Raw genomic sequence first — 10,571 nt, forward strand, 5'->3', positions numbered from 1 at the left:
TTTTCCAAAGCAGGAACAAGCAGAAATTGTTCTCATGCTAACAGCTTTTCTTAGTGCTGGGAGGGCATCCCATAAGGGACAAAACCTACCTGGAATAAAAAGTCTGCACTGCTGCTTTTATTAGTGACAGAGAGAGGCAGCCTCGAGGAGAGGGCATTTTGTGGAGAGCTGAGGGTCAGCCTCTTCTTGCAGGTACCTAGTGATAAAACTAGAGGGAATTGCCTCAATTTGCACCAGGGGAGGCTCAGGTTGTAAATTAGGAGACATTTCTCCTCAGAAATAGCCAGGCGCTGGGACAGGTTGCCCAGGGAGGTGGTGGAGTCACCATCCCTGGGGGCGTTCAAGGGAAGGTTGGACGTGGTGCTTGGGGATATGGTTTAGTGGTGACACTGGTGGTAGGGTGATGGTTGGGCCAGATGATCTGGGGGGGTCTTCTCCAACCCTGATGACGGTGTCACAAAACGAGCCTCACGGACATTCACTTTGAGCACAAACAGCTCCAAAACCGCACCACACGCTCTCAGCGGGAGCGCGGCGGCCGCCACCGCGCCTGCGCACCCCCGCCCCGTCGCCAGGGCGACGGCGGAGTCGCGACAAGCCGCTGCCTCGCAACATGTCGCTGCCCGAGCCGCTGAGGCGGCGGCTGGGCTCCTTCAGCCGCACCGTCTTCACCGACAGCCGCGGCGCCGGCCCGCCGCTCCCGGGAGAGCGCGCAGGTAGGCGGCCCGCCCGCAACAAACATGGCGGCGGCGGCTACCGGGGCGGGCGGGGAGCGCTTGCCAGCAGCCAAGATGGCGGCGCCAAGCGGCGCCTGGCGGCCGTTGGAGCGGTTGTGGGCGGTGAGGGCAAGGCGCCGCTATCCCAAAAATTGCGTAGGGGCGGGATGGCGGAGCTGGTGGCCCCAGCATGGAGGGGAGCCCCATCGCCCTCCTCCAAGCCCGGGAAACGCTGGTGGAAAGTGGAGATGCCCTGTACACGAGATCTGGTTTCACCGCCAATAATCTGCCGTGGTTTAGTGAATATTTTCTGGAGTAGAGCAAGCAGAGTTTCAGCATCACCCCACACTTAACGTGCTGTAGGCTTAGGGCTGGTTTCCTGGACTCTTAAAATACTCAACAGGATGATTTAAAGTCAGTTATACAGGATACTTACACCCACCTTAACAGCACTGGGAGAGCGTGCATGTGAAATACTACAGGTAAAATCCATTGTTACTCACACACCAGATACTCAGACCTCCAAAATAAAGTATAAAGGATTTATAGGGAACAACAAGAACAAATAAAACAACTGAGTTACTGGTGTAAGGTCAGTACCCCTGCACAGTTTGGACACAAGATACCCAAAGCTTGAAGAGGTACATTCATTAGGACAGCTGGAACAAATTCAGGTAGATAGTGAAACTGAAGTACCTATAGATTTTCATTCATTTGTAGATTGTAGCAAAGCGCTGATGCTTAAAAAAGGGATTATTAAACAAGGATATTGGTTGTCTTGCACTTTCTATTTCAGTACAAATTCCTGCCCCTCACACCCTACCCTTAAGGTCTGTCCTAGTTCTACTCCCAAATCCTCCTCCCTTCCCACCTAGTGTAGTAGCTACCATGAATACTTCTGCAACTATCATAAAGACTTCTGGAACAGACTGTACCAGGCTGCATGTTGCTGGAATGGAAACAGGGATGCCAGACTGAGGTGGAACAAAGACAGGTATGAAAATGATTGGAAGATACGTAATGAGACAGTAATAGCAGAAGAGAGGTGGTTCTGAGTCTGGAAGCAAAGAAGTGCAGCTGTCAGTCTGAGTTTCAATTAATGTCATAATTGTAGCAGACAGAAAACTTGAATACAAATCAACAGGTCACAACAAATACTTTCTAAACTTGCTTAGTTTTTAGTTAGTGCTTCTTAGTTAGAGTTTAGCTTCACTTGTCAAGTGAGGAAATGTGTCTACATTTGGGGAAAATGTTAAAAATGGGACTGCTGGTAATGGAAGTAAATGGGTTGCAGTATCAGTTGACCATGGCAATAAAACTTCACCCATTAAAATGAACAATTCCCTTGGAATGACCTTTTAAATTTCTCCTTGTTTTCAGTCTAATCTTTTAAATCTATAATTAAATGGTAAATATAGAATTTACAGCCTGCAGAGTTCAATATTTACTGTTCTTTACATTGAAGAGAACAAAGTGTGTTGATACAGTCTTTAATGACTAAGTTTTAGTTTGACATGAATTTGAAATTCTTAACTCAAGAACTAAAAGCATTAATGGGTTTCTGCTCTCTAGCATTAAGTCCCTACACAAGATCATGTACAAAACGAGGATAATCATGTATTTACTTATTTCAACTTCGACCATTCTCTTAAGAACAGCAATAAAAATTACCACTTAATATTTCTGCAGTATCAGTGTACAGCAATACTTGAGCTAAGCCCATCAGTCAGACTGATTAGGTAGTAGCTTATGGCTTACTCCACAATCAGACACACAGCTTGAATTTACAATTAAGCAATAAAATTTCTGTATCCTGTATACTGGAAGTTACCTTAGATTCCAGAAAATACTGTAGCCTAAGATAGGGTAGTTTTTCTTCTTGATATGTGAAATTCCTTTTCTTAACATTTAACTTGATTCAGAAAGGTGATAATGCTCTTGCTTGAAGCTAAGATGGAACATAATCTTTCTGTCTGAACTATGGTACAAACTAGGAGTGATAAAAGCTTCTGTTTGTCTACAGATAGTGAAATAGTTTCCAGCTTACCACTACAGATGTCCCTCTATTTCAACGTTTATTTTTTCCCGTTTTGGTGGCTCAGCAGTGTTGTCATGCTCCAGCTGAAGGTAAGTCCTGAAGGAAAGTAGTTGTTTGTAAGTGTGATGTTTCTGAGCAAACACCTCCCTGTACAGAGATGGTGCTCACTGACGTTAGAATTTAGTAGGTTTATTTGGGATTTGCTTGAAACTGGAGGCTCAGGAGGATTTGAAAGCCAATACAACACTGTAAACTTACAGTAGCATACAGTTTTTTCATTTAACCACAGATGACATACTATGAAACAGCACGGCAGAAAATTCTACTCTCTTCTTCCCTCTAGTATGCAGTCCTGTCAGATTACTACAAGTTCATTCTGGTCACAGTCATGATCCTAGCCTCCCTAATAGAGATCATTCGACTGTACCTGGGATACATCGGCAACCTGCAGGAGAAGGTATGTTACTACACATACATGTTACTTTGTGTAGGAGAGCTTTCTGCAGTTGAACATAATTAAAATGGCGTGACAGTTCATTCAAGAGATTGTAAGTTGAGGTTATTTCTGATTTACAGCCTGCATCTTGTATTACCTTGGCACCAACTTCCATTAACTTCTGTGGACTCGAAGAAGTCCACCCTCAGAGGGGACCCCTCTCACTCCCCAAAACTGTTTTTCAGAAAATACAAGCACTGTTAAAACCATGGTATACAGAAATATTAAGCCACCTCACTTTGCCATTTCACATTATTTCCTGTGTTTTAGAAGAGTAAAAGTTACTGGTTTTGTGTTTTTTTCATCCCCAACTGCCCGTTTTTAAAAGGTGATATCTCCTTGTTACAGGTCCCTGAGCTGGCTGGGTTTTGGCTCCTGACTCTCCTCCTGCAGTTACCTATAATTCTCTTCTTGCTTTGTAACGAAGGTTTGAAAATCCTGCCACTGGAAAGATCAGTCAATATCATCTTTGCCCTCTTCCTAATCTTTCAAGTCATTGCAGCCTCCGCCACCCTGAAGAGAATGGTGAACAAACTGGCAACTCACTTCCGCCTTAATGAATTTGACAGGCTAGAGGAACACCCCGTGCGTGAATTTTACAGCCTGAGCTAAGACGAGAGTACAGTGTCCAGGACGAATAAGGACCCATGCTGAGGAGTTTCACATGACAAATACTGGCTGGGGATCACACACCAAGGGCCTGAGAAGCCAACAGAGGCAGTCCTCATGCTGCTACAGCTCTGGTTTTGTTTTGTTTGGTCGTTATCAATCTTCCTACTTCAGAGACATTAAAAAAAAATAGGTCTTGCTTAAGAGTCAACAGTAAGCCTCAGAGATGAGGTCCACACTGCAAGAAAAAAAAAAATCATACCTTGCTGAGTGGACCAATTCATCTGTGCTCTGTTACTGCATGAAGTACCTACAGAGTAGGTTTGGTGGCTTTGACATTTTAAAAAAGTCACGTGCCATTTCTAAAGAACAGAAGACTATTTTCCTAACTGTTTGCACAGAAGTATTTTGTTTACAATAAATCTTTTGTACACGTTTGCATTGATAGCAGTTTTCTCTCTATTCTTCCAGGTGTTGTGGGTGTTTAAAGACTCGTATTGCAGTTAAGAAAAAAAATGAGTAAGAACATAGGGAAAACTCAAGTCCCAGAAAGAACAGTAGGGATGCCAGTGATGAGACAGTAAGCAAAGACTAGAGTTTGAGGTGGTATTTAAGGTAATTCCAGCACTAGGAATTCCTTACTAACCAACTAAGAATCAAATTTTAAAAGTATTGTCTGGTCAGAACTCCTACGCTCCTATTCTTTGGTTTAGCTAGGGTTTTAATCATCAAGCCATTCAAAATGGATGGTGCAATTTTCTCACACAGGAGATCCAATAAGTCAGCAGTAACAAAATTATAGCCATTAAAAAAAATTGGCTTGTATCACTGAAGGCAGAGCATGTTTCTTGCAAGCCAGGACATACACCAAGGTCCTCTCATTCTTCTTTGTATTAATGTCTGGACTATCTTCAGTTTCAATAACAGCTCAGCATTACTTTTTCTTGTCAAGGTGGGATGAAAATCAGAAGTAAAATACATTTTCCATATGAATCCTTTGAGTTTTCAGTTGGGCGTGAGTATTCAGTTTTCTGGAGCTGGCACAAACATCCAGACTGCTCAAAGTAAGGTAAAGTAGTCTTATGTGAAAAAAGGCACAGTATACTTAAAACTGTTGCACATTTAAAGCTCAAAGAACCTGTAGCAAAAAGAAGGCATTTATCTTCGTTTCACGTATTTGTTTTTCAATGCATGAGTGAATGGTGTTATTCACTGTATGAGTGAACTCATACAATTCTACTAAATTTTCTTCCTTTTTTTCCCCATTTTGTTACAGTAAAGCATATATTATCAAAGCACATACTCCTTTGCTTTAAAACAAACTATGACTACTGCCAACAACAGAATTAGCTGTTCTGCAGAAAAAGAATTTCTCTATGATAGTCTCTAAGAAGCTCTCGCAATTACTATGAAGTATTTGAAGCCCATCACCTAAAATCTGCAAGAGGAAGCGAGGTTTAAGTTAGATCAGTTGAAAAACAGTTTTACAGCATTAGAAACTCCTTGTAAAAACATTTGTAACTGATGCAATATAAAAATGTGTAACATTCCTATCAGCTACACTACTGCACAGGGCCAGGGCCAGGGCTGATGAGGTACAGGAGAAGCTTGGTAAGATCCATTACAGTAACAGATAACAGCATAATGGGTCCTGACAGGCCAAATAAATATCAAAAACCTTTTTTCTCCTGTAACTGTGGAGCATAACTCAGATGTCTTAGTGCCCCTGTAGCTATACAGCCTCTTCCTGGCCCAGTGCAATGGGTCTAATACCGGAGGCTGCCATTCTTGGCAGAGGATGGGGGGTAGACCTCCAAGGAGCTCACCTCCACCACTAGGAAAACCTGGCTGTTAAAGAAATACAGGTTAACAAACTGCATTACGAATGTTGAGCCCTGCTAGCTTGCAATGCCTTCCAATAATTTGTTGAAAACATAGGGAGTCAAATCAGCATCTTTTTCTTACGTGCACCTGATCTCCAGATCTGCCCTTGATCTCATTAACAGCACAAGCATCAAACTTAGAAGAAAGTTTAGGGCAGTTGCCATCCCTCCTGCCCTGCATGTAGCTTGCCTGTTCTCCTTGTTAAAATCCCACTATGGGACAGGGCAGATGTTACCAGGGAGGTACACTAAAATGGTACAGTAAACCAAGCTCTGAAGAGACAGAATATACCCATAGTAATCCAATCTCTTGCCTTAACTAGGGAATGCCACATTCTTTGGTTTTCTTCCCTGTATCACCTTAAAAAGTTTTTAATGTTAAACTCTGTTGTAAGATAAGAGTGTAACGTTGGGAGTGTTTTTGACACCAAATACATCACATACAACATGATAAGGACCGAAAAAAAGCTAGCCATGCACCAATGCTGACAACAAGGAAGTGGCCTCAAGGCTTAAGGCTGAGAGACACGATTCAAAATCCTTGCTTTTAGTGATAAGGAAGCCATAGGCTTGGAAGATCAAATTGCCATGGAAGACAATTATCAGGAGCCAAAGATACAGGGATACACACCTCTTCGCTAGAGAGACAGAATATCGATGAGGTGAATACAGAGAACAGCATCCAGAGAAGCACTGTTAGAAATAAGAGTTGCCTGGAAATGCTAAAGGGTGGAAACCAGCCTGAGACGTGAAGCTTCAGCAATAATTTTGATCAGTCGAAGATCTCTGGACCATCGCTACTCAGGTTTCATACCAGACCTGGTAGTCTTTCTCTAATGTCATCATTACCATCTTGAACATTTAGTTATGAAGAAAGCCTGCAAGTGCTTAGAAACTTACATCACAGTCTACAGGTGTATTTTTCCCTGTGAGTTTCCCCACTCTTCACATACCAAGAGAGAGGAGACAGTTATGAGTGCTCCAGAAAGACAGAACAACAAATTCAGAATGCACTAGGACTTCTTCACCATTTGCTAAATTTGGCAGGGACTGGTGAGACTTCAAACAGGCATCACTTCCCTCCAGCACATCAACCACACCACACAGCTTGGTGTCATCAGCAAGCTTGCTGAGGATGCACTTGATCTCACTGTCCATGTCACCAAAAAAGATGTTAAACAGCACCGATCCCAGTATTGACCCCTGAGGAACACCACTCGTCACTGATCTCCACTTGGACGTTGAGCCATTGACCACAACTCTTTGAGTGTGACCACCCAGCAGTCCATCCATCAAGTCCATGTCTCTCCAGTTTAGGGAGAAGGAGATCACAGGGAACAGCATTGAATGCTTCGCACTAGTCCAGGTAGATGATGTCCACCAGTGCTGTAACCCCACTGTAGAAGGGCAACAGATTTGTCCAGCACAACCCGTCCTTAGTGAAGTCATGCTGGCTGTCACCAGTCAACTCCTTATTTTCCTTGTGCCTTAGCATAGTTTTGAGGACAATCTGTTCCATGCTCTTGCCAGGCACAGAGCTGAGACTGACTGGCCTATACTTCCCTTTTCTCTTCCTTTTTTCCCCCCTTTTTAAAAATGGAGGTTATGTTTCTCCTGTTCTAGTCAGGGAGATTTTCGTTGGACTGCCATGTCTTCTTAAATGTAATCGTGGCTTAGCAACTACATCCACCTGGGGACCCCTGGATGCATCTCATCACCTGAGAGCTATTGATAGCTTTCCCTTCACAGGCAATATCTTTGAACAGCAGAAGTCTCCATACAGAACTCAACCCTACATTATTTCATTTTATGAAGTTAACTGTTAGGAAAGGTCAACAGCCAGTTTGAAATGAAATCTGTACTTCACTTTTCTTCTTTGGTTAAAGGAAGAACAGGCATATTACCTTAAAATGCTATTTTTAGCTTTCTGATCAATTTGATGGAGTATTTTGTATTCAAGGGTATAGTTGCTGAGTTGTTAAAACCTGAAGTCAGCATTCATTCCTTGTCAGAAATAGACTTTTGATAAAGGATTTTTTTAAATAGTATCTGGACTTCCGAGAAGGTGAAATTAAATTTGGAAGAGGATTCACTTATGCACCTCACTTAGGCCAATCTGATAAGGCAGACGTGAGAGAAGGGACAGATTTGATAAAGACAATTTATGGAAGAAGGGGTGCAGCATTAACCTTCCTGTACCAACAATTCACTCTTACAGATTGCTGAAAGATTTGTACCCAGAAGAGTGAGGTCATACATTTCACTCTTGCCTTTGTCTCTTATAAACTAGAATAGAGTTTGTGTTAATCTTTAAATAGTCAATGAAGCCGGTAGAATCTGCACCATTACATGGTCTGATAAGGCATTCAGTCAATAGTCCTGTTTGATAGCTGGGTGAGGCTCCAGAGATCATTTATTTTGGAAGAACTAATTTTGTTTCTCTAGGACAAAGATCAGACAGCAGCAATTAAAAAGAACTTTGTTCAGTGCTTTGAATAAAGCAAAGGTAATAGAGAGGTCTTCTGCAGGAGGCAGGTGAAGCAGTATATAAGGGTCAACTGATAAGAACAAGAAAAAAACCATGACAGAATATATAGGTTCAAGAAGCGTAACGCTGAGGGAAAATCACTATGTTGATGATAGATGCCACTGAAAGAACAGAGGATTTATTAGAAGGAAATAAGTGTGCTGAGAGTTACTGGCTTGAAATCTTACAGGGATTCAGAGGAAACACATGATTTAATATTAAAGTTAAATTAAGCAGCAGCTTACAGGATACAGTTCCACATTCACTAAGTAAATGCAACTCATGCAGCTTGTTACGAAGAAACGTCTTCTATACACCATGCAATCCAGGATTTGAAAGTAATAAAAACACCATCCTTGGGAAGCACATACTAGCCAGAAGACATGAACACGACAGGGAACCCATAGGGAACAACAGAACAAGGCTGGCAGACAGCTGCAAACATGATCATGCTAAGACCTGTGGCTTCCCCAGTGAGCTTAGGAAGTATTACTGACTTCCTTCAGAGCTGCCTTGAGCATCCAGTGATAGGGAAGGAGCTCCCACAGTCTATGAAAAGAAACACTGTTGTTCTTTAAGGGATAGAAAAGACCCTTCATTATTCACATTTGGTAGAGCTATGCAACTTCCAAGTCAAAAATTCAAACAAAAATGCTTGAGCCATTAATTACCGTGTTCTCAGTTTATTCAAACCATCCCTCAAGCTAAATTCTTTAAGGTGAGAAGAACATCAGATACCCTTGTTCCCAGTCACTCACATTGCTAACACTGAGGAGATTGATTTAATTCACATTACACAGAGAAAGCTTGTGGCAGGCTGGAGCTTCAGCCTCTCCTGTCCCATGCAGCTGCTGGTCCCCAGTTGCTTAAAGAGGAACCTACAGCTCACAACCCCTATGTATGATTCTGGATCAACGTAGTTGATCTCCTGTGTGAACTACAAAGGATTCCAGGTTTGAATTATTTGTTTTTGAAAACACCTCAGTTTGAAAATGAAAGCTTACCACAACCCAAAGTGCTGGAACTGATTGGACAACAACCCTTTGAACAACACCTTCACTTTCAGATTCAAATCCTGAAAAAACCTAAAGGTCACTCACTTTTTTCACACGACTCAGCATGGTTAGCAAGACAAAACAAAAACCAATCAGTTTAAAAAAAATAAAAGGGCATTGCTAAGGATCTTCCTAACATCACACAAACCACCCCAGCAGCCTATAAAGACTTCCCAGAATTAGTGGGGTAGGAAAACCCTCAGAATGTAGCAGACACATCATATGTGCACTTTAGTCAGACTTCCCCCTTATCCTGAATATAGCAACAACTGCTTGGGGTGTCCTAAAGCACAGCTAAGCTGACTGAATAGAGACAGCACTGACAGAAAAACTTCAAGGTCACCATGCCCTTCAAAAAAATACCTTTGGAAGTTCCAAAGAGTTGAAGGGGGAAGGGGCTAAAACCAGGCACGCAGGTGAAGACCTAAGGGATGGTACGCTAGAATCAGAGGGGCTGTGTGCCAGTGAGGTCCTTCGGTCAGATCCACAAGGTGCTGAGTGTAAGGAGACGCACCTGAAGTGCTTCTACATGAACGCACGCAGTATGAGGAATAAAATGGATGAGCTAGAAGTCCTGGCCCAGTCCCGCAACTACGACATCATCGGCATAAGCGAAACCTGGTGGGATGAGTCCTGTGACTGGGGTGTTGCGATAGATGGTTACAGGCTCTTCAGGAGGGACAGGCAGGGTAGGCGAGGTGGTGGGGTGGCGATGTATGTGAAGCAGGGGCTGGACTGTGTGGAACTTCAGGTCGGCAATGGCAAAGTTGAGAGCCTCTGGGTAAGGATCAAGGGACGAACGAATAAAGGGGATGTCGTTGTGGGAGTCTATTACAGACCGCCTGGCCAGGACGATAGCGCCGATAAATTATTCTTTACAGAACTAAGAGAGGCCTTGAGATTAACTCCCCTTGTCCTTATGGGGGACTTCAACTTGCCAGACGTTAACTGGGAGTGCCACACGGCTGACACGAGCAAGTCCAGGAGGTTCATGAAGCACCTAGATGATAACTTCTTGGTGCAGGTGCTAACGGAGCCAACTAGGAAAGGTGCCCTCCTAGACCTGTTGCTAGAAAACAGAGAGGGTCTGGTGGGAGATGTGGTGATTGGTGGCCGCCTTGGTCATAGCGACCATGAAGTGGTTGAGTTCAAAATTTACGGTGACAGAAGGAAAAGTGCCACCAAAACCTCATCCCTAGATATGGGGAAAGCGGACTTCAGGCTGCTCAGGGAACTAGTCAGCAAGG

At 43.2% G+C, this 10,571-nt stretch overlaps 1 protein-coding gene across 1 annotated transcript; it reads left to right on the forward strand.

Moving 5' to 3' along the window:
* Positions 1-377: 377 nt before the first annotated feature.
* On the forward strand, positions 378-4,304 carry TMEM17 (transmembrane protein 17). Its single transcript, XM_084516128.1, has 4 exons — positions 378-716; positions 2,740-2,843; positions 3,098-3,211; positions 3,599-4,304. The coding sequence occupies exons 1-4, from the start codon at positions 614-616 to the stop codon at positions 3,860-3,862; spliced, it is 585 nt and encodes a 194-aa protein (XP_084372254.1). The 5' UTR covers positions 378-613; the 3' UTR covers positions 3,863-4,304.
* The last annotated feature ends 6,267 nt before the right edge of the window (positions 4,305-10,571 follow it).

Source organism: Aythya ferina, assembly GCF_964211825.1.
Source record: "Aythya ferina genome assembly, chromosome: 3".
Classification (NCBI taxonomy): Eukaryota; Metazoa; Chordata; class Aves; order Anseriformes; family Anatidae; genus Aythya; species Aythya ferina.

Bases quoted from the DNA above. Each gene is read 5' to 3' on its own strand.
- TMEM17 (XM_084516128.1), top strand. From the start codon at position 614: ATGTCGCTGCCCGAGCCGCTGAGGCGGCGGCTGGGCTCCTTCAGCCGC. The intron at 717-2,739 runs GTAGGCGGCCCG...GTTTGTCTACAG, and splicing joins GCTCCCGGGAGAGCGCGCAG to ATAGTGAAATAGTTTCCAGC. The intron at 3,212-3,598 runs GTATGTTACTAC...TCCTTGTTACAG, and splicing joins TCGGCAACCTGCAGGAGAAG to GTCCCTGAGCTGGCTGGGTT.